This window comes from Hippoglossus stenolepis, chromosome 23, assembly GCF_022539355.2.
Source record: "Hippoglossus stenolepis isolate QCI-W04-F060 chromosome 23, HSTE1.2, whole genome shotgun sequence".
NCBI classification, from domain to species: Eukaryota; Metazoa; Chordata; class Actinopteri; order Pleuronectiformes; family Pleuronectidae; genus Hippoglossus; species Hippoglossus stenolepis.
The window spans coordinates 2,425,462-2,448,979 of NC_061505.1; the positions used below are offsets into that span (position 1 = coordinate 2,425,462).

Sequence of the window (23,518 nt, forward strand, 5' to 3'; positions counted from 1 at the left end):
TCAGGATCCACAGCTTTTCTTTATAAATCCTCCTACGACCAACTTTGATCAAAGCCTTTGTCCCACGTGTGAAAACTACATTTCAAAAAGCGTTTCAAACTTTATACTTCATTATAAACTAATAATTGAAATGTGTTGAAACAGGAGGTTTGTGTGACCTTGATGTCTGAGAAGCTTCCAGCTCCTAGAAATCTATATTTCTGAGGAGTGCATTAGCCTCGTTCCACCACGAGAGGGAGACATTCACCACGTCAGCTCACTTTGCTCCTGAACTCGTGTAAACTCATGGAAACTTTTTGATAAGTGTGTTTATGTTTTGGGGGAAAAAGCTGAAACTGAACCTTGGTTTCTCCACTGACTTATATGCTCAGTATTTGTTTCATTATTTTGTTTTCAAATTGCTTTAATACTACACTTAGATTGAGTTATTTCAGGACATGTCCTCAGAACATAGTGGGAATATAAAGTTTAATATGCTCAAGCAAATTAAACTGTCTGGAAACACCTGTTAAAAAAAACCACTGCAGTTGATTTCACACAAATGAATCCTGAGAATCGGCCGCAGAGAGAAAAACGAGACGATTCTTTAAAACCAGTTTGTGTTTTATTTCAAACAGTTTGGACGCCATCAGAAACCAGCCAACGATTCAAACATTTACATTCTCGTCTTTAAAAGAGGAAGTGATGTGAAGTCCAGACATTTCAGAGGAAACAAAGTTCAACTGTTAAAGGAAAAATCCATCTGGGCTTTTTTAAATCAATGACTTTGTGGCTAAATGTTGGTGTTTCTACGTCAGGGAGCAATTTACTACATTTCCCATCATGCCTTTCTACAACCATCTCATATTTACTTCCCCCTTATGTCATTTTTTGTTTTTATTCAAGAGAAAACTGAAATATTCTCTCTCTCTTTGCAGATGACAACTTATTTTTAACGAGAAACAATAGTTTTTCTCGACCATTTAGAATTTCTAATGTGTAGAATTGTCGTTAACAAAATCTATTTGTATGAAAAGTTTTGCAAAGAAAGTTATTGAACCAGATATTTGAATACTGAACATTTGAGGCTGAAAAAAACTGTGACAAACATTTGGATAAAAAATCCCTTTGACATTTTACATTTCAAGTAAATTTGTCATTAACCTCCGACTAAACATTTTACTGTTTCTAAACAAATCTTTGGAATGTCTGTGCTGTAACTATTGATAAATCAGCTATAAACTAATTTAAGTTCTTTTAATTATTGAACAAACTAATCATAATACAAGTCTGTATAATATTAAAGTGGATTTTTCCTTTAACACAGTGATTCACTTGACAGTTTTCGGTCAGTTTCTTATAAAACGTCTCTTCTTCTTTCTCGTTATAATACTGTGACCAATCAGTTTTATCTGGGGCTGTTTGTTTTAGTATCCTCGTGATGCCACACGGGTGGGGCTTATCGTTTATCATAATTAAGCCCCAGACATATTCATTCACCGCCAGAATTAAAAGGAGAGACAAAAACATCCACTAACATTTTCCATCTAGGTCAGTTGATTATTTCCAGCAAGCAATTAATTATATTCCAATAATAACATCTGTATTTATGTACACGTCAACGCCGCTCGTCACGTACGTCCAGGAAACAAAATAAATCCTCAAAACATCCGGAGCTGCCTACGCAAGAATGGTAGACTGTTAAAATTAGTACAATATATCAAAAACAAGAGAAACATCTAAGAAAATAAGAAGTTAATATAAACATTCATATTATTAATAATATTTAAATAAAAAGAGCCTTGTTTTTTCGACAAAGCGAACATTTCAACCAACACGTTACTGTTTTGGGCGCTGACGACTTCCGTGAACGGTTTTATTTCCTCGTCCGACTGAATTCTGTGGACTTCGTCTCCAATGAGGCCTTTTTGTGCTTGTTACTGTTCTTTTACATCACGAGAGCGAAGGAAACTTTCCTTTTAAAAAGGTTTAAAACTCAACTTTATTTTGCAGACGTCCAAAAGAAAATTGAGGAACAAAGTAGATCAAACCCAAAAAACGTCTCACGAAAAATAGCAGCGCAGGAAAAAAGGAAAATAGTGTTGAACTTGACCCAGTGAGCGAAGAGTTGGGGGACGAGACGTCTGAAGTCGCCTGCTCTCCTTCTGCGATTCGAACTCTCAGATTTAAGTTGAGGGAGATTTTGATCCAGGACTTTCATACGACGCATGGAACTGGAACATTTCAGTCGCTAAACTAGATATAAACTAGTTATGAAGTAGTTTTATTGTGTGAAAATACAAACTGACCAGAGGATTAGTTAAAAGATAAAAACATGAGGCAGGTGCAGAGTAAAAGCTGTTTCCACAAAACTTTAATTTAATTTTAAACGTTAATAAAATCGTCCACCTTTCATCCGGACATTGCGAGTGGTGGTATCCAGTATTGTCCTAATTTGTGAAGTAGTGTGTCGGTGAACTTTAACAGCACTAAACAGTTCCATCCTCCTGGGCAGAAACTTTTTTTCCCACGTGTAGTTTGCTACAGGAACTAAATTTAGTTTGTTTCCTCGAACCCAAAATAAACGCGGGGGCTTGTTGGGTCAGAACAAACGTTGCCCGTCGTCCCGTGAGTTTCTACTTTGAACATTCTTCCTGTCACGACCTTAAATAAGCTGCTCGGTGACTGAACTGTCAGAGTTCCGTGGAAATCGAGGCGACGTGATGTCGATGTAGATCCGAACTCTCCAGAGAGGATCAGGGCGACGGATTCACTCGGTTTCTTGCCTAAGAAGGAGAGAGAGCGACTTGAGGGTCTTGAGACGAACCCAAACTGCGTTTTTCCAGGTCAAGCAGCGGCAGCCCTGGTTTAATTTTACTGTACATGTGAACATTCAGATAATACTTGACCCACTGCCCGGCCACTCAGCCGCTGTGGAAAATAAACAAGCTAAAACGCTGCAGAGAGAGCGTCTCCATTCACTTTCCATCTGCTGCAGCTACGTGACAGAGGAGGGGGTGGGGGAGCTCGCTTGTTAAACCAGGACAGCCCGGTCGGGTGGAGCCTCGTGAGCTCAGCAGTGTAAAACTAGAGATGTTCCGATGCCAACAACAGCAAGTCAGTGAATATACGTACTGGTGCGACACCACGTCTTCAAAGTGTTAGTTTCAGTCAAAACTGCAATTTTATTTCCACAGAAATCACTTCTTCTTCTTCTTCTTCTTCTTCTTCTTCGCAAAACTCAAAAGCAGCAGTTGTGCTGTTCTGCCACGAGCAGGTACTGATTTTAGAGCAAAGAAGAAGAAGAAGAAGAAGAAGTGATTTTGCGTTAGTGTTGCGTTAGCCGCAGTTAGCTAACATGTAAAGTTGTAAAGTAAAAAAGACTTCAGTTTGGAGGGATGGTAATGATCACTTCCACGCAGCTGTTAAAGTGCGTTAAACACGTTTTTATCCTCGTTAAACGCACTGGTATCGGATCAGTACTTTGAAAATTGGCATCAGAACATTTTTTTTTACGTAAAACAAACTTCAAAGAACAAGACGAAACCGAGAAAGTAAAGTAAAAGGTTAAAATGTCTCCTGTTTCTCCTGAAGTCAAACTAAACTTTACGCGTGAATGAAGCCGTTTTAACAATAACTGACTGGTTGATAAAAGCTTCACTTCAGTCACAGTCTTTCATATTTACCCACCGGCAGGATGAGTCAGCGGTGAATCAGAAGCTGTGACCTTCCTCAACTCGTTTCCATTGTGCTGAATTGGATCCGATACCGAGCAGAGGAAGCCATTTTAACCACAATCGCAGGCATGAGGCCGTCTCATCACATCTACCGAGTCAGGGACCGACTGTGGGCGAGCTCCACGCGAGCGCCACCGACGGAAAAACATGTTATGTAAAAAGATCCGAGCGGCTGTCAGAGCTGCAGCTGCACAAACCAGAGCTGAGCTGTGCCAGCGGCTGATTGGCGGCTGACGCACGGTGCCAGCTTGCAGCGAGGTGCGTGCACGGAGGAGTTAAGGGTTCGCTGTCGATGAGTAAAGCTTTAAAAAAAAAAAAGGGAACCACTGAACATTCACGGGCTTCATGTAGTGTCTGTCAGAAGTGAGAGGAAAGGATCTGTCTCTTTGTGTTTGGGCCTTTAAAAATGGTACAAATCTGCTTATTCGGACATTTGAAAGTTAAAAAGCAAACTGCAGAAAGGGACTGTGGGTTCAAAGGGTTTAACTAACCAGCTGACCGCTCTTCCTTTGAGGTTTGTGGCCCCGAATATGACACGACACACCGGTAACTCGAATACTTCCACTTCTTCTGTGTTTTGAAAGCAAACCGGATCTTTAAGGATCCTTTGTTTTACTTTTATCACCATTTGCCAAATGTTGATATTTGGAGTTTAACGATTTCAACTCAGATTTAAAGTTTATAGAACCACAGGACCGAAACACAGCTGGTTGTGGTAACGTCATGCACTACTGCAATGCATTGTGGGTGCATTGCGTCGCAAGTACGCTAGAAGTTGATTAGATCTCAACTTTCTATGCGGCCGCCAATCAAATTGTGTTAATGGGAAAGAGGAGGAGGAGACGGGATTGTTTCCCATGTGGTTCTCTTTAGCATCGACAGCTAGCACGACAGCTTAGCATTAAATTGTGAGTGTCGTCGGTTTGATAATTGCAGCAGCGACAATTGTGATGAAACGCACGTGTTTTAGTTCTGGGAACAGGAAGTGAAGATGAAAATAGGACAAACCCTGTAAATAATCAATAAAAATATAAACGGTTAAATTACACCAACTTGTTAAATTGTATTTCTGAATTCAAAATGAAAAACTAGCCTGAATTTTCAGTCAAAGACGTTACTGGTCAGAAGCCTCCACACGCCTCCGGCGGCTGGTTTTAACACTAAATGTTGTTAGCACCGCTTCATGAACACTGCAAACTAGCAACAGCTGCGCTCGGAGAACACGATCACGCTGCACGATGAGGAAACGGTCGTGTCCGTGGTTTTTTTTGTTGTGACACGATGTTTGTTTGTGGGTGAATGTGTGTGTTAGCGTGAAGCGAAGGAAAAAGCTTCATGGTCACTGTGGAAAGCGAATTGAGCTCAGTATCACACGCACGCTAAAAGAAGACATGATGACACCGACGGTAACCATGACGAGGAGGATTGGCAACCTCGGGTGTCTCGTCCTGATTGGTCCCTCTGCGTCACCACCACAGTCCCTGCAGCGTTTACCTCCGTGATGGACCGGCGTGCACACGGTGATGTCAGCCTCTTGGATTGGCGTTACTCACGTCGTCCCCAGCTGATGCCACAGTGCAGAGCGGGCGTTACAGAATCGGCCATCTTGTTTTGGTCAAGGTGCTCGTTGCAGTGTGGGCTCAGAGGATTTGAACGGTCGTAATCCAGGAGGCTGCCATGCGACCTGCGCACGTCTCGACCGATCCGAGTGGGCGCTCCAGTGCAAATCTCCGCCTACAGGGAATAAAGCCTGGATACTTATGTGGGCGGAGCCGGCGGCAGCTGTAAGCCCCTCCCCCTCTGTTGAGTGACAGTCTGTGGGGGATTGAGTGGCGGCTGGTTCAGTCTCTGGACTGGTAGAACAGGATGTATCCTGACTCAGAGTTCTTGGAAATGTCCGATGTGAGGCCGTAGAACTCCTCGATCGCCTGAGCGTCGATTTTCTACAAGGAGAGAAGACGGAGGTTGAGTAGAAGCTCGACACGATGTTGTGACATATGAGTTATTAGAGTTTGTGCTTTAAGTTCAGATCTTATCACCAAACGTCACCTCGGGCTAAAGCTCATCCGTCATCTTACATCGACATTCCAACTTGTTAAAAAGACTTCAATTGAGGTAAGAACATCACATTTACTTCCAACTTTTTTTACAGGGATATAAAATATTCTCTTCTATTTCAAATCAACTGAAAATGATAAAGTTATTAAAAGGAAACCACCAAAGTTGCAAAAGCTTAGTATCATGGTAGAAACCACTTTGTTTTATGTACACATGTGACCTGGTTTCTGTCTTAGCAAATCAAAGTTAGTAGAAAAAGAAAAGATGGAATTCCCAGTTTCCTACGAACAGAACACAGACGTTTTATCAACTCATATATTCTTTGAGTCTGAGAGATAAACTCTTTGTTTTTATTAGAACTGAAAAGGGAGAATTGATCTGTGAGCAGCTGTACTTCACTTTGCTTAACCCCCGCAAATCTTTTTGAACTATTAGTTTCCACTTATTCTCCAGACACGAAAAACCAAACGTGCATTTTATTTGCATGAACACAAGGACGACGGCTCTTTGAACTCCTTGAACTCCTTCTTTTCATTTCTCTGTGGCGTTCAGCTCTGTTGTGTAACTGTTTCACCAGCTTTTCTTTTCATTTGCTCACAAATCTCCAGTTAAATGTGAGCACGTAGACGCCTGTTTCTCATTTGGTGCAGCGGCTCTCGGTCCAGCAGAGGATGAGGCTGAAAACAAACTTTTACAAAACATATTTGTTGATCGCTGGTGAAAGGGAACTGGCTGCGAGTTCAGAAAGACCCACAGAGCTGAACAAGGAAAGCAAGACAGATTAAACTGAGGGAGACGGGTGGAAGCTAAAATACAAAGCAGACAGGACGAGTAAATCCGTTAAAAAGAAGAAAAGTTTCAGTTTCAGCTTTGCAAGCTCAGCCAGTTTGTGTCCACTGGACCAGATGTTCCAGCAGGATTCTTTACCATCCAAGTGGAAAAACACACGGCTGCCATCAGCTCTAAACATCAGTCCCTGAAGACTGTGCCTGAGCAGCAGGGGAACCTCTGAGATCTAAAGCAAAATAAACTTCTCTAATTGGGTAAAAGTTCCCAAAGACACGACTCCAGTGCAGGTTTCAAGTCTATTTAAGGCAAAGTAGCTCGTGAATGATTCGGATGAAAAACGAAGATTAACAAAACATTCTGTCGATTAATATGAAGAATGTAAAAGCTGGGCCCGTGTAGAAAGCTTTAGAAAACCAGTGTAACCAGTGCAGTCTGGATTCATTTAAGGTCACTGTGGCCTTTGACCTTTGACCACCATAATCTAATCAGTTCATCTTTGAACATTTATACATAATTTGCAGAATTTCCTTCAACCTGAAAACAAAAAGCCTCCGGCCACTGGCTGTCGCTGGTGCAGAAGCATGAAAACAACCGAACGTTGGACATTACCCACAATCCCCAGCAACTTAAAACCATCTCTTTACTTTCCTCTTTAACGCAGACTGAACTTGAACCAACCCTGAAACGTTTAACCGCCCTGACTGCTCAGTCAGTTGACTCCTGATCACTTGATTGCTGCGGCATGTCGTCTTTTTTTGGCTCCGACCACGAAGAAAAACAAAGTGAAAGGTTACGTAGCTGCAGATAAAACACATCAACATGCCGAGGCTCCGGCCGTGCACAGCTGCGGTCGACTGCCGAAGGCTCAGGGACCTGCATCGAGCTTTTGGTTACACTGTGCGCTCGTTAAGCTTTACTCTACTTTTAACTTCACACGCTGCAGGGGTGGATTTCCCTCCTCAGACTGAATAATCATCACATCACCTTCCACTGTGTTGTGCAAACAAACTGTTGCATGTTCAGGTTGTTGTATCGGCTGCAACGTGGATGGCAGCGAGCGGGGGGGGGAGCTGGGAAAGCGTTTCACGGTGGCTCAGCACCATCACACAGGCAACAAGGATGTCAGACTGTTTGTTCTACGACAGCTGCCATGTTCTCCCCCGTCGACACATCGGAGACGAGAGCAGACGGGGGGATCAGCAGAGCAGCAACTTCATGACGACCAAAGAAATGTGAGCGAAAGACTCGAGTTTAAAAATATAAATAAAACGATTCAACAAGAACTGTCTTCATATCAGCGTCACCTGCGTGAAAATTGAAAGAAGAACGAGGGATGGAGCAGATTGAAGAGACTCGTCGTTATTAATTTGATAACTGAGATGAATGAAGTCTCAGTTAAAAGAAAAGTAAAAGGAGAAGCGAGGGAAAGAGGGATAAAGAGCAAATGAGATGAAAAGAGGAAAGAGCAGGAAAACATTATTCCCATTCTAGGTCCTCAGGTATTTAATCTGATCCTGCTCTCTAATCTAAAGCAGGTATTCACTTTCTCCCGATCACTAAAACACATTTTCAGCTCCTCGTCCTTCAGCTGAAGTTTGAAGTATGTAAGTCGAGCCGTCGTAGGAAAATCCAAACACAACACTGGGAGCGCCAGGATCTGCAGCATGAAGCTGTTTGAGATTCCTGTCTGAGAGGAAAAGGAGCAGATGAAGGATTTCGTGGTCTGGACGTTAAACGATATCACTGTGGTTTCCTGATTTGACCTTAAGTGATGGTTGTTCACACCATTTGAACCCGAGAAAACATTAAACCTCTGTGGCCACCGGCTGTCACCGGTGCACGAAGACGAGAGGGAACGGAGCGAGGGAATCGTTCTTACCTCTACGATGTCGTCATCAAACAGCAGCCAGAAGCCGTGGCTCTTGACGATGGTGATGTAGTGTCCTCGGTTGGGACCGCTGCAGAGACGGCGAGGACGAGAGAGACACAGGACACATTAGACAGTTTTAAACGTCATAGATCAACTCAAGATGTTAAATGTTATTGCAGTTGTAATAAGAACATTAAGACATTTAAATTGCAGCAACAGCCAGAAAACTGAGCCAAGCTAAACCGAAGGACCGACCTGCCACAGTGCACGACCACGGCCACCAGGTCGTACATGCGGTCGGGGTTGGTGGCGTCCCCGGACGTGTTGAAGAGGCGGAGCTCCAGCGGGAAGACGACGCGATAGGACAGTTTGGTGTAGCGGTGCAGCTGGTCCATGTATTTAAAGCGCTTCAGGTGGAGGGCGAGGATCATCGGGAGCTTCTTCACCCGCATCCTGACGCAGAGACAGAGTTTTAATGGTGTCGTGTCGTTTTTATCAAACAGTCTCTGAACTCAACATGAAGTAGGAAGACTGCAAAGTATTTTTTTGGCTGTAAAGTTGTTTTAAATCCCGACGAAAATTGAAAAATAAAGTGCAGAGTTTAAAAAGGTCAGTGGAAAAGTGAGTCGTCCCCAGACTAAAAGTCAAGAGGCCTAAAAGCTTTCCACACCATTCACACTCCAGACCCCCCATCAGGAGCAAGGAGTGGGTTCTTGGACGCTTTGTGTTCGTCCTAATTTGGCTCACGCTCTCGCAGCATTCTGCTCAGTGTTACTACGAGGCGCCGGTGACAGCCTGGCGCTTTCACGCTAATGGATTTTTAGCCGGTGCACTTATCAGGCTCTTCATCTAAAAAGTCGCAGTCGAACCCAGTGAAGACAAAGTGCTGGGATCGGCAGTTCAGAAACCGCTGTGGTTCACGACAAGACTTTAAAACACCCATGATGAAGTTCTGTGACAGGAAGTCCCCCTGACGGGTTGCCGTGGTAACACCAGATGTGGGTTAAGGGGTTTCTTTCTAATAGAACAAATCAGACGGACGGAAAAACAGAAGCTGCTGTCACTCACCTCTTCTGTGCTTCCTGTTTGCTGCGACACTGCTCACAGTAGTACTTGTATTCACTACATAGTGTCTCCGTGTTGCTGAAGCCCCTGTTCAGAACACAAACACACACACACACACACACACACACACACACAAACACAGACACACACGCAGCTTGAGATAAACTGCGATCATCACCGTTCTTTCCTCCATCAAATGAGCGTTTAGTTACCTCAGACAGTGCGTGATGGACGTGTTCTGCTCCACGTCCACGGACAGATCCAGGAAGTCCTCGTCTTTGCTGCTGACCTGGACCCAAGTGAAGAGTCGTGATCATTATTTCACCGCCCGGTCTTCAAGTGGTTAAATCACAATATGGGAGCCGACACTTACAGCTTCACAGTTGAGACATCGCGTCTCGTTGGTCAGTGTTCCCTGGAAGATCTCGTGGACCCACGTCTGCTGCGTCTCCTTTCCTCCGTCACCTTCACCTCCTCCTCCTCCTCCTCCTCCCTCACTTCCTCCCCCTCCACCTGTACTTCCTCCTCCTCCTCCTCCCCCTCCGTTCTGCACCAGCTTCCCATTCTGCTGTCGCTCCTGGCTCTTCTCCTCCTGGAGCAGGTCTGCGATGGTGTTGAGGAGGTAGTTGAGGAACTCGTGGGCGTCCTGCTGCATGTAGTTGTCAAACAGCTCTGAGGGGGAGAGACATAGAGACATAGAAAGAAAGGAGTGGAGAGAGGAAAACAGGCAGATGGGGAAGGAAGAGAGGAAGCGCATGTTAGCGAGGGGAAATGAGCTAATTAAGATCGATTCTTCTCCGTCAGCTGCTTCTCATTCCTGGATCTGGCTGATGATTCTGTTTCCTCAGCTGTGAGATTAACTTCTCAGCTGAGACGACTTCCCCCCCCACTCGACCTCTTTATTTCCTCTTCTCCAAACAAACAGTTGACTCAGCTGTGTCGCTCAGTGGTGAGAGGAAGTTTAAATAAAGACGGACAGACAGAACACCTGCACATCCAAACTTTTAAAAGATTACAGAACACGTCTCAGTCACTACCGTTCTCTTTTCTCAGCCGCGAGATGAATTTCTTGGGCGGGATGACTCCGACCTTCTTCTTCTGCGTGGCGATGCTGTTGAAGAGGTCGGACAGACAGGTGAGGAGCGACTCCTTACGACGCGGCTGCACCTGCAGAGGAGGAGGAGGAGGAGGAGGGGAGGAGGAGGAGGAGGAGGAGGAAGAGGAGGAGGAGGAGGAGGAAGAGGACACACCTGTCACATCATAAAGGACGGAAAAGACCCAGTGAACCGGCCTTTGTAATCTTTTCCCTCAGCTGTTTGGAAAGTGTTCAGATATAAAACATGTGCTGTCTTAAAAACTAAAAGTCTCGTCCTCAGATATAACACAGTCAATAAAGAAGTGTCTGACAGTCGGTCCAACGTGTTCACTGGATATTTGAGTGCATTCTTTCAACGTGAGCGCTCCGCCTGTGCAGGGGAGTCGTGCTGTGGCAGCCGTGGTGTTTCATCACTTTACCTTGTACGCCAACACCTTCTCCCTGAACGGCCGACAGAAGTACAGAGCCTGCAGCACCGAGTTACAGTAGCACGTGTTGCCAAACTACAAGAAGGAGAAGAAGGAGAACACAGGAGGGAAGGAAACGCACACAGTGAGTGGAGGGTGTGTTTGTTACAGTCGACAAAGTGCTGCTCGTCCTGGGAACTGTTGTGTTTCTCTTTACTTTTTAAGGTCTGGGCCTTGAGAGAACTTGAGATAATGAATGACAGCGTTTGGAAGTGGAGACACGTTCCTACATCTTCATTTACAACAATACCAAATCAACATGATGTGTAGCTGTGTGTGATTGACGGACACTTACGTTGACCAATCCGAAGTAGTGTTCATTAACGGGAAACTGTTCCGGTCCAATCTCCTTTTCCAAGGCTGAGGCATTGGCGCCCTGCGAGAGGCGGAGCAAAGGGTCACGATGACATAGAACTGTGGCATAAACATTTTCCTCGTACGTTTGTTCTCTCATTTATCATAATTTCCTCGACACTGTAATAAAATTAGCCGCGAGGAAAAACTTCCTTTGTCCTTCATTTCCTTCCTCGACATTGTTGTTGTCCTGCTCTGCTCTCTTTGCTCTGAACCATCTGTTTGCTGCAGCTGTGTTTCCTGCTTCATGTCCTCTCTCCACGTACAGACTGAGTTTCTCTGCACAGCGTTAGGCTCATTATGTGTTTGTCTATTTCTTACATGAATTAAACATTTAAAAGAAGCTGTTAGGAGTGTAGCTCGGGCTGCAATTTGCCTTCCGAACCCACCAGGCGTTCTGTTTCTGTGTCTTGTTCAGGCAGCACGGGGAGGAAAGAGGATCACGACGCTAACGATGATGCAGCTTTTCCTACGAGGGAAGCTGACGACCCCGGCGCAGCCACGGTTACTCATCCTCACACTGCAGCCTGTGTGATGTCAACAACAGGCGAGCCGACTGGCTGAGGTTATCTATCGAACAAACGCGACCTCGGAGCGACACGGGGACACAAACACAAACACGCTCTGTCACGTCAGGCGATCAAACAAAGGGGCAGATACATGAACTGCCTGGGGAAAGGAAACGATTTATTCAGGATGAGCTGTAAATAACAACTATATGTAATTTATGTTTTCAACGTCAACAGCTTCAGTAGAAACTGGATTATATGACCGACTGGTTGTTCTGTTTAGTTGCTGCGTCAGTCTGGGCTGAGCAGCCGGACAGGACCTTTAAATTCTGATGTATCCTGAGATGTTTGACATTTTCCTGCTCTATTCTCACGTGGACTCGCTCGGATATTTTCCAGAATTTTGGCAGTAAAAGTTCCAGAAAATGTCCAAAGCAACTGACTCGGACATTTGCGTTCTCGCATAAAAAATCTCCAGCCTTCAGTGTTTGTCTGGAAGCCGTCCAACAGTCAATGAGATGTTCGGATCCCTGTCATTTGAAATGTAGTGAAACAGCCCGACTGAGTCTAAATGCTAAACGTTGTTGTACTGAGACAAACATCTCTACCACTGTCGTCACCATTCACATCAAATCGTCAATAGCCGTCCCTAAAAGATACAGACACCTCAGAGGCTCCGGTGCCTGTGACGCCCGAACGCTGACATCCACGCTTTCACGAGCCAAATTGATTTTCACACAAATAAATGGCACAAAACAAAAAACCTTGTGGACAGAAGCCGGTCGGCTCACAAAGCTGCAAACGGACCAAACAAACCTGCCAACCACAGCTTTGTTTGTGTTTAAATGGGGTTACACGGGCCGGGTGTGTGTGTGTGTGTGCACGGTCTTTAACAGCATGCATGTGCCACACACACACACACACACACACACACACACACACAGACACACACACGCCATCAGAAGCACCAGCGGCCAGCAGACTCCTCGGTGGCATCTGCCCGACCGTCTGTCGGCTCTGAAAGGTGCAGCGGATAAGTTTCAGTCACAAGTTAATCTTGTAGCTTTAAGCTCTGTGTGTGTTTGTGTGTTTGTGTGTGTGTGTGTGTGTGTGTCTCTACCACAACACGAACACACGGAGCTGTCACAGCGATCGACCTTTCCCCCCCTCGACCTCACAGATTGCTGCTGGGGGATCTGCAGTGAGGCCGCAGGTCTTTGAGCATCGAGTGAGTTTCTGTGGCTCGATTTCAAAACCTCTTCATTTGCTTCTTTTAAAGAAAATCCTGAAACTATTGATCATCGCAACAGAAACTCAGCAGCAGAATCTACTCACGAGGATGAAGTGTAGTTTCACAGCTCGGCCCTCTGACCGCTGACTCTGCAGAATATCTTTACAGGGATCACTGAGGTTTCAGGATTTCAAAACCTTTTGAGTAGCTTGGTTTTAAAGTCCTGAGACTTTAGTAAAACGTGCACGTGGACATTTGGCAGAAGAATCAGTACGTTCACAAGCATCAAAACCTTTAAAATACCTTGGTTTGAAATCCTGCAACTTTATGGATCCTTGAATAGAAACTCAGCTGGAGAATCTGCATGTTTACAAGTGTTGTTATGAAGTTTGACCTCTGACTTCCTGTACAAAGATCAATGAAGATTCAGGATTTATCTTCTTCTGATCAAACCTCACAAACACCAGAAGCTGGTTGAACATTAGCAGAGAAGATGGAACATGTCAGGCTCGAGTCCCATGACAGGAAACGCTGGATTTCTCCATCAGCTCCACATCAGCTGTGTGATGTGTTTACATCCACCGGACAACACCTGTGTTCACCAGTTAAACCAGTTCACTGCGTGTAACTGGTTTCCTTCACATAGAAACCAGCTGTAACCAGCGACACGCGCCTGAGCTGCTGGTTTCCATGCGGACTCGCACTGAGTAAACAACTTCACAACACACACCGTTTGGCTAGCAGGCTAAGCTAAGCTAAGCTGGACCCCCACTGCCCTTCCCCGTGTAAACACACTGAAACCCGGGTAAATGAACAGAGGGGATCCGCCCTGACTCCCACACCGAGCCGGGATGACTCCACTGAACCCCCGCTACCCACGGAGCTCACGCTAGCGGGCTGAGCTCCACAACTCCCCCGTGTTATTATCCTGCTGCTAGCCGCGCAGCTAGCTTAGCGCCCCGGCTCCACTCGCCCGGGCAGAGGGACGAGCCGCCGCGGGGGGACGAGGCTCGAGCCGCCGCGGGGCTGGGGCCGAAAACCTCGGCTTCTTACCATCGTACAAATCGAGGCGATCTTTCGGACTGTCATCAGTATTTCCATCCGCAAGCCGCCATGCTGGACCGAGCCCCGCCGATGAAATGTAGAGAGCCGCTGCGGCTGCACAGTTCCGGGAGAGGGAGCGTCTCCTGCCCCGGTGTCCGGCTGCTGTCAGCCCGCAGAGCGCAGGCTGCACTTCCGCTCCGGAGCCTTCAGCATAATCATAGTAGTAGTAGTATATTACTATTATTAGTGTTAGTAGTAGTAGTAGTAGTAGTATTAGTATTATTGCTGTGAGTTTTATTTCGGTGATGAAACAATTGCCTGTTGCAGCCTTACACTTCTCATAATTGTAATTATTGTCATTTTATCATAATTCTGTTGTTGTTTATATCATATCATATTATATTATATTATATTATATTGTATTATATTATGTTATATTACCATCCATCCATGATCTATATCCTGTTTCCAGTGAGTCCTGTACGTGTCACATATTATATGATACATGTACTTGTAGTATGTATTACTATAATTATGATAGTAGTAAAAATGTTTAACTTATTTTTATTAGTAGTATTAGTAGTAGTATGCTAGAAGTAGTATGAGCGTTGTTAGTATCTTTAGTATGACGTGTAATACATGATAATAACGGTTATATTGTTCAGTTTCAGTGTTTTTGATTGTTTATTGCAAACTATAAGAGCTCGTCCACCTCTAAACTTTCTCTTGAAGAGGAATAAACAGAAAACATTTAGTAAACGTGATGACAAAAAGTTTATTTTTTTTGTCACATTTTACTTTTAAAGTCAAAATTAATTGACTTCCGGTATCCGTCGGGGTGATTCTGTCTGACTTCACGCTTCCGGTCGTCCAGCCGGAGGGAGCGCTTGTTAGTGTGATTCTGAACAGGGGGGATGGAAGAGGCGGGCGGTGCTTTGTGTCACTGGCTGCAGGGGACGATCCTCAATTTACAGTTTTACACAATAAAGTAAAACAAGTAATTCGTGATGTCTTTGGGAAAGTTGTGACGTCTTTTAACTATTTGTACTTGACTGTCAGGTGTTAAATATTATTTTTTTAAATATTATAACAAAATAAACTCTTCATTATTTGCAGTTTGGCTGATTTGACTTTTCACTCTAATCCTGACAAACTGGAGCTTTTCTTTGGCACCAGTTCCTCCATTAGGATCCATTTGATCTACTGGTTTATTTCCATAACCCCGTGTGTCCTCGCTGGACCAGAGGAGGTTAACGATGTCTGAGTCCCGGCTGGAAACTGGATCCCAGTCTGGTCCCATGGGAACATTAGGGGATGGATCTCAGTCCACTTCCCTCCCTCTCCGCGTCTTTACGCACCGCGCGCACCGAGGAGCGAGCTGGAGTCCGCGCGGTCACATCGCTGCACACAGACGGGGGAACTTCGTCCTCGCACGGGGGGGAAGAACTTCGAGGACATATTTGGAAATATTGCATCTCAAAGAAAAAAAAAAAACCCGTTTCTCCCGGAATGAAGCGGCAGCTGCACGAGTCCGGCTCCGGGATTCCTCTGGAGCTCTGAGGGATTATTATGGGACATTATGGGAATATTGGAGTGATTGTTTTTGCTCCCTCTCCCCGCGGCGGAGGGATTATTCCCCCCCACTGAGCAGGAGGCTGATCCGAGGGCGGAGAGGAGCTCGATGCGTCTGACTGGCGACTCTGCACCGAGAACCATGACCAGCGGCGGGTCCGGCAACTTCCTGCTGGTGCCCATCCCGGAGTACCCGCTGCTGGACTGTGTCCCCAACAGGACCGTGAAGATCGTGGTGCTGGGGGCGAGCAACGTGGGGAAAACCGGTACGAGTCAAAACACCTCAAATCTATATGTGTGTGCATTAAAACAGTTATTAGTTCAAAGTGATGAAATGAACAGAAGAGGCTGAGATTTCATTCACCACAACATCATCTACTCGTCCTGCAGCTTGGAATCACCTTTGTGTTTTTATTTGCACAATAGAAGCAGAAATATAAATGTATATAAATGAAATATAAATATAAATGTCTGCTGGTAAAGATGATGGAGATGTAATACCTATCCTGGACGACAGGGGGAGACATTTCACCTTCTACGCGTTGACATTGTAAAACTTTAGCAAAGTGTTTTTAGCCTTTTTCCGATATAACTAGCAAGTTTAAAATCCTTCAGAAAAGTCCACAAAGATACAATATATAAATACTCCATTTATAACTTTACCCGATTAAAGTAGTATTTGTATTTTGTTAAACGGGTGTAGATAATTATTTAAAGCGCTCATGACACTTCGCTAAAAGTGAAGCCAAAGTGTCTCAATCGCCACCTGGTGGCTGGTTGCAGTACAGGCGATACATCCCACCTCCTCCACGTTAGCGAATGGGACATAGCACATTAAATAAATCATGTTTCATGTTTCAGATGAGGATGTTCTGGCCTCAGTTCTGGACAGTTGGAGATGCGTCGTCCATCTTTATTTCCAGTCTATGGTTCTTCTATGGTTTAGCCCCATTCACTCCATTTCAAGGACTGCCCCACTACTGCCCCCTAGGGATTAGTAGGAAGTGGACATGTCTCAGGATGTGGTTTTACAAACTGGAGCCTTGGGGATAAAAATAAATGAGCCTTTATGGGACAGTAGGGGTTTGTTACAAAGTTGATGGGAATTGTAAGATTCTGGTTTGTTGGAGCTGGACAATCGAGACCTTTTGTCCTTTGCTGCTGAAGCTCTGACCATCTTCCGTTTTCTTTATAAAACTGCGACACTTCGTGAGCCTGTAACGTGTGAAACCAGCAGAAATCCACCAGCAGATTGGACGAAACTCAGACAAACAAAACTCTGCAAAAAACCTTGAATCCAAATAAACAGGCGATAAATGAGTCACTGATTTACCGGCAGGACGAGATGACGCAGGGAGGATTGCGACATCAGATTCTGTGGTGAGTGATTGTCTCCGTGCAGACTTGTGTCCTGTTTGTTCTGCTCATCTCTCTGCCGTGAAAGTCTGTGAAATCAAAAAAACCTTTTTGTCAGGAAACGGGAAATTCCAGTGTCACTCGCGAGCGGCAAATATTTAACGGTTATGTAGGTCAGTAGGTTTGAATCTGGGCGAATTCATCTTTCTATTCCGAGTTCAGCACAGATTTTATATCATGCACACACACCACAGCCACGACTCTTAAAAGCTGTCGTGCACAAGCTGTGGATTATTCAGAGAAACGTGATCCTCCTCCACGTTTCCCTCTGTGTCCTGATCCAGACTTCTCTTGTCTCCTCCCAGCTCTGATCGTCAGGTTCCTCACCAAGAGGTTCATCGGGGATTATGAAGCAAACACGGGTGAGTTTCAGCCTCTGAAATATTTAGCAGCGTAAGCAGAACCCCCTCGGCTCCATTGATCCGTCCATCCATTCACTCATTCATCCACCCCCCCCTCGTCTCGTTCGTTCTCCACAGGGGCGCTCTACTCCCGAAAGGTCACCATGGACGGGGAGGAAGTGTCGCTTCAGATCCAGGACACTCCCTGCGTCGCCCTCCAGGTAAAGGCAGAGGCGGCCGCCATGTTTCCACAGGTTTCAATGAACAGAGAGAAAAACCTTTTCTATTGTCACTTTCCTTTCAGTTTAAAAGACAACAGGTGCTAAAGATATGAGTCACGTCAGGTCGTCAGCAGTGCTGCATAAACTGTTCATTCAAATTTGGTGCATTTGGTGAAAAAGCAGAGACGAGCTTTACATCTCAAAGTGTAAACAAGTCCCTCAGAGGCCGACAGGAAAGACAAACTTCCATTTTTTATCTCAAAGCAATTTGAGGAAATGTATTTGAAGAACGAGGAAGTGGCCATCGGACCATGTCTGGACTCATGAGGAGGATAATGAGTGAGACGTGCCTGGCAGCTAACGGGGGCAGATAATGGAGGGGTGAGGACGTGGTGCGATGGAGGAGGAAGGTGGAGCAGTTTGCAGAGATTAGGAGGAAATGATGAGGTGTGTGGAGTCGGGAGGAGTCGAGAAGTTAGAGACGTTCACGATGATAAACAACCACGAGTAAAAACTTCAGCCTGAGAACTGAACTCTTTTTTAACTCTGATGACAGTGAGTTGGATTCTCAGGGTAAATATGTGCAGAGTCCAGCTCGAGGTTGAGTCGAGCAGACGACTGGGTGGTCCGTCGGGTCAGGAGGAGCCAGAGGTTCAATCTGTGAAACAGCTGGTGTGTGTCCATAAACAGACTCACACTCCTCCTCCTCCTCCTCCTCCTCCTCCTCCTCCTCCCCTCCTCCTCCTCCTCCTCCTCCTCCTCCTCCCCTCCCCCCTCCTCCTCCTCCTCCTCCTCCGCCTGCACTGATGCAGGAGAATCTCTGGGAAAAAATGAAAAATGTGTTTCGCTGACACATCAGAAGGAATAAGACAAACAAGGACTGTAAATAAAGACGGACGACGTGTCTCCACTTCCTCCTGTTGTTTGTCTCTGATGTGAGAGCGGCCATTTTACAAGTTCTGCATCATTTGGAGCCAGAGTCTGTGGAAGTGGAGACATGTTGTCCATATTTAGTCAATGAAGGAATGAGTCACAGTTCAATCATCAGAAAGATGATGATTTTAAAGACTTTTATTTTGAAAAAATGTCTGTTGTGTGCAGGACGATCCAGAGGGTCTGTACTGTCAGGAGCAGATCAACAGGTCAGAGCTTCATCTTAATGACTAATACCTTGTGATAACTGTCTGATGATATATCACTAGATATAATAACTGTTTACTAACTGGACTCCCAGGTCGATCTACTGGGCAGACGGTTACGTGCTGGTTTTCTCCATCACCGACCACAACAGCTTCCGAACCATCCAGCCTCTCTACCAGCACGTCCGACGCATCCACCCGTCTGGAAACATCCCTGTGATACTGGTGAGTTCCCCCCTCCCATAACGACAGATTATTGATTATCATTGATCACTGATGTGCTCAGGTAGCTTCAGCTTGGTCCAGATCATCCAGACCAAAGGCCTCAGCGTCAGAGGAGCAGAAGCAGTTACCTACTGACCCTAATCCCTGTCGAGTAATCTGCTCTGTAATCTGAAATGTCCCGCAGGTTGGAAACAAGAGCGACTTGCTCCGCGCCCGACAGGTGCCTGCGGACGAGGGCGAGACGTTAGCAGCTTCGTTAGGTGAGACGTCCTCCTCTTCCTCCTGCAGCTGCTGCTTCCTCCTCTTCCTCCTGCAGCTTCTGATTCCTCCTCTTCCTCCTGCAGCTGCTGCTTCCTCCTCTTCCTCCTGCAGCTTCTGCTTCCTCCTCTTCCTCCTGCAGCTGCTGCTTCCTCCTCTTCCTCCTGCAGCTGCTGCTTCCTCCTCTTCCTCCTGCAGCTTCTGCTTCCTCCTCTTCCTCCTGCAGCTGCTGCTTCCTCCTCTTCCTCCTGCAGCTGCTGCTTCCTCCTCTTCCTCCTGCAGCTGCTGCTTCCTCCTCTTCCTCCTGCAGCTGCTGCTCCCTCCTCTTCCTCCTGCAGCTTCTGCTTCCTCCTCTTCCTCCTGCAGCTGCTGCTTCCTCCTCTTCCTCCTGCAGCTGCTGCTTCCTCCTCTTCCTCCTGCAGCTTCTGCTCCCTCCTCTTCCTCCTGCAGCTGCTGCTTCCTCCTCTTCCTCCTGCAGCTGCTGCTTCCTCCTCTTCCTCCTGCAGCTGCTGCTTCCTCCTCTTCCTCCTGCAGCTGCTGCTTCCTCCTCTTCCTCCTGCAGCTTATGCTCCCTCCTCTTCTTCCAGTCATGATCTCATGCTCTTTGTCTGTGGACACCATTTAAAACGAGATCCGTGCATCCTCCCACCAAGACTCATGTCATCTGTTCAATAACCAACCTTATGAAACAGAACCTTATGAAACCACACTAAACTTCACAGGATCCAGATTTTTGTTTGGCTGAGACAAAAGCAAAGTTAAATCTGAATCTCACATTCATCTTAAATTGACCTCATGTCGAGGAGAAAAAGGCGAAGAAGAGATTTGATCTGATTTTTCCTCTGAGCCGTCAAGTCTCGGTCAAACCTCACATTTCAAACAACTCTTTTGTTTTGTTGTTTTAGAGAAATTCCATCAGTGAACGTCTTTTCTCTGCAGCTCTGAATTTACCGCACTCGCTTTGATGTCGATTGACCAATCGCAGCGGCTCGTTTCCCTGCCCGCTCCCGTGCACGTGAACTATATCCTGCATGCTGTCTAATGAACGAGGAATGCCGAGCGCTATCTGGAAGATAAGTTCTGCTCCTCTGCTCACAGGAGGAGTTTACTTCGAGGCCTCGGCCAGAGAGAACCACGAAGGAGTCCACGGCGCCTTCCTCCATCTCTGCCAGGAGGTGGGGCTTGTTTGTTGTTGCTAAAGATGGTTGTCGATGTGCAGAATCTATATCAGCATGGATCTGTCGGAGTAATCGGAGATGATGCCCAGAGGATCATTTTATCTGAGTGTGTTTATGCTGTCAGTTTCCTTTGTGGTATTTAAAGCAGCAGATTCCTGTTTGATGTCAGAGGCTTTGAACTAATGAGGCTGTGTTCACTTTGAGAAACTTTGCTGTAACACACGTAGAAAAGAAAAAGAAGGATCATTCGATGCAGCTTTAAATTCTTAAATTAGTTATTGGACATTCTCGATTAGTTGTAACAAATCAAATATCCCTCTGACGCCCTGAGGTGTTTAACTTGGTCCCGACCTCTCGTCCTCCAGGTGATCCGAGCTCTGGGAGGAGGAAACGGCGAGAAGAGGCGAGGCGGCCTCCACCTGGCTCGACCCAAATCCCCCAACATGCAGGAGCTGAAGAGGAGGTTCAGGCAGGTCCTCTCCTCCAAGGTCAAGTCGGCCACAACTCTCTGATCTCAGCGGGACAAATGATCGAAAACAAGATCCCGACAGAGACAGAGACAGTCAGAGCTTCATCGGAAGATCAAAGTCGTGCATTTTTCTTTGAAGGAGAATTACGAGATGTGTTAATGGCGGGAAAACGCACAGATGAACTTCAGGAGAGAACAAGTCGTCGTCTGCGGAGAGATGAGTAAAGACAAAGACTGAATCTTTAAGGCAGCTGAGCTCGTCTCTGTGTTTTTGGACGAGAGTCACAAGTGGACGTGAGAAGAGCTGATGATCAGAGCACACGTCGCAGACTGAGAATCAGACAACGTGATGGATATCGAGCTTCTCTGCAAACCTCTGAACACGTGAGGAGCCCGATCCTCCGAACGCCGACGTCATCATGTCTCAGTTTCCTTCAGGCTGAAAAGTGAATTTAATCCATCAAATCAATAAAGAATTACTGAATTCAACCAATCAGATTTCAAGGAAATAGCAGATGTTGCTCAAGACTTTATTTCAGGTTCAGTTTGTCATTGATATTTTTATGTTTGAGACTTTTTGGGGCTTTCTTTATAGAAATAAATGATCCTTAAGATAAGTCGATGCCTCATCTGAAACTTGACTGAATTAAAAAAACTAATTTCACTTTACACGATTACTCTCAAATAAAAGATTTGATTGCATTTATTTGACTTATTTAGTTTAATTTAACTTTAACACTGTTTGATGTGTCTCAGCTGCCGTCGGATTTGTTTTAAACCATCAAATCATTCACCGAATTCTTAAAGATCTGACTGGAGGTCAAAGTAATCACTTCACAGCGTGTTTGAAAATCCACGTGACTCGTTCAGAAGCTCTACTTTACTTCTGCACGACAGCTCGAAGTAAAGAATCGAAACTGAAGTTGTGATCGTTGCTTTAATGGGAATGTTTCATTTCTATTGTTTTAACAGGGACAAAGGTTTTAGTGTCGTGTGGAGTTAATGTAGCTGAACAGGCTTTTTCCTTTCCAACAAGAGGAACTATCTGGACCAGTCGCAACAATGTGTGTGTGTCTGTGTGTGTGTGTGTGTGTGTGTGTGTGTGTGTGTGTGTGTGTGTGTGTGTCTGTGTGTGTTCTGCTGTTCTCATGACCTCTCTCTTATACTGAGACACACACAAAAAAAGATTCCCAGTGAAGACAAATTCCACAGCATCTGGAATTTCTTTCATGGTCCCTGAACCACCACTCAGACCCTTTCTACACAGACACACACAGACACACACAGACACACACTTTTTAAAAAAAAGCTCTGCCGACCCTGACTCGTGACCTTTTGCCCTTTGACCTGTAAAAAGCAGCAGGACTCCATCAGAGTCTGGAAACGAAGATAAGATGAAGCCGATCGTCTCGCTCACTGTGGACAAGAATCCGCTGATGGGGTTTTTGCTAAATACCGAAACAAAATACAGGCGAGGGAGAAAAGATATGTTTCGTATTTTCTGCTACTTTATGTTCAATTTCCTTTTGAAATCCAAACTTAAATCCCCCCCCCTCACACACCATGTGGCTCTTAAACACCTCCTTCCTGTGTTGCCACTGGAACAAGTGCTCCTACATCTCAAGTGAACGACGACCTACCTCCCTTTCTCTTCCTCAAAGCCAGCAGCCGTCTCACAACAAGCTTTAAATGAGACTTTATTTGATGGACGAAGAAGTAATGTGACATTTACGAGGCTGCATTTGGAAAAACGCAGCCTCGGCGAAACGTTCCCTTTTTGGGTAACGGCTGGGAACGCTCGGGTTTCTGGTTTCTGCTCTGGACGTTTAGGAAAACACAGAAATCAAAATAACTTTGATAATGTTAGAAAATACTGATCGAACACAATCCTGCTCCACAGCCGTGTAGATCGCTGAGAGGATCTTTGCCAGGCCGAAGCCCAAAACATCAGATCGTCCGTGTTTGTGTTGAATCGCACAGATTTCTTGTTTGAATTTAGAGGAATTGTTTGACTCTCAGAGATTCTAATGACGACAGAAAGAGAACGTCTGTGTTTATTCATGCACGTGCACAAGGGAGATGCAGTGCACGTGATATGTATGGTCTTGTTTCTGGGATATATGACAAATATATCCCAGAAACTCAGGATAATCCGTCTCAAGACCAGGGTGGATTTGGTGAATCCGAGCAGGGACTTTTTCGGGGGTTAAAAGATTTCCTGGAACTTAAGTTGATGTGATCCCTGGAGTTCCAGCAAAGGTTCCTGGTTCCTGGGGAAAGTTCCTGTGGTGAATACACAAAGAAAAGCCACTAAACACAAGCATATCGGTGTTCTTGTTCTGTGGGAAAGCACTTCAGCAGCAGTGTGGAAGACATTAACCAGCTGTCTGTGTGTGTGTGTCTGTGTGTGTGTGTGTGTGTGTCTGTGTGTGTGTGTTAATGCCCCAGTGCCCTGGTCTGTTATCTGTAGGAGGCGGCAGGAAGTTACAGTCCCGTCTGG

The 23,518-nt window shown here is 45.5% G+C and overlaps 2 protein-coding genes across 2 annotated transcripts; one reads left to right on the forward strand and one right to left on the reverse strand.

The window, feature by feature from the left end:
* Positions 1 to 585: 585 nt before the first annotated feature.
* usp12b (ubiquitin specific peptidase 12b) lies at positions 586 to 14,368 on the reverse strand. Its single transcript, XM_035148825.2, has 10 exons — positions 14,209 to 14,368; positions 11,357 to 11,437; positions 11,014 to 11,097; positions 10,536 to 10,665; positions 9,872 to 10,170; positions 9,711 to 9,787; positions 9,502 to 9,585; positions 8,689 to 8,886; positions 8,443 to 8,521; positions 586 to 5,659 (listed from the first exon to the last, which is right to left on the reverse strand). The coding sequence occupies exons 1-10, from the start codon at positions 14,254 to 14,256 to the stop codon at positions 5,558 to 5,560; spliced, it is 1,182 nt and encodes a 393-aa protein (XP_035004716.1). The 5' UTR covers positions 14,257 to 14,368; the 3' UTR covers positions 586 to 5,557.
* A 1,171-nt stretch (positions 14,369 to 15,539) lies between these two features.
* On the forward strand, positions 15,540 to 21,720 carry rasl11a (RAS-like, family 11, member A). The gene is made up of 8 exons (XM_035148826.2): positions 15,540 to 16,037; positions 17,493 to 17,549; positions 17,667 to 17,749; positions 18,851 to 18,891; positions 18,984 to 19,113; positions 19,298 to 19,373; positions 20,470 to 20,546; positions 20,915 to 21,720. The coding sequence occupies exons 1-8, from the start codon at positions 15,881 to 15,883 to the stop codon at positions 21,059 to 21,061; spliced, it is 768 nt and encodes a 255-aa protein (XP_035004717.1). The 5' UTR covers positions 15,540 to 15,880; the 3' UTR covers positions 21,062 to 21,720.
* Positions 21,721 to 23,518: the final 1,798 nt, after the last annotated feature.

Excerpts from the sequence above, each read along its gene's own strand:
- usp12b (XM_035148825.2), bottom strand. The coding sequence starts at position 14,256 with ATGGAAATACTGATGACAGTCCGAAAGATCGCCTCGATTTGTACGATG. Across the intron at positions 9,788-9,871 it reads GATGTCTCAACTGTGAAGCT|GTCAGCAGCAAAGACGAGGA; the intron begins GTAAGTGTCGGC and ends ACTTGGGTCCAG. Across the intron at positions 9,586-9,710 it reads TCCATCACGCACTGTCTGAG|GGGCTTCAGCAACACGGAGA; the intron begins GTAACTAAACGC and ends TGTTCTGAACAG.
- rasl11a (XM_035148826.2), top strand. The coding sequence starts at position 15,881 with ATGCGTCTGACTGGCGACTCTGCACCGAGAACCATGACCAGCGGCGGG. Across the intron at positions 16,038-17,492 it reads GAGCAACGTGGGGAAAACCG|CTCTGATCGTCAGGTTCCTC; the intron begins GTACGAGTCAAA and ends GTCTCCTCCCAG. Across the intron at positions 19,114-19,297 it reads GAAACATCCCTGTGATACTG|GTTGGAAACAAGAGCGACTT; the intron begins GTGAGTTCCCCC and ends AATGTCCCGCAG.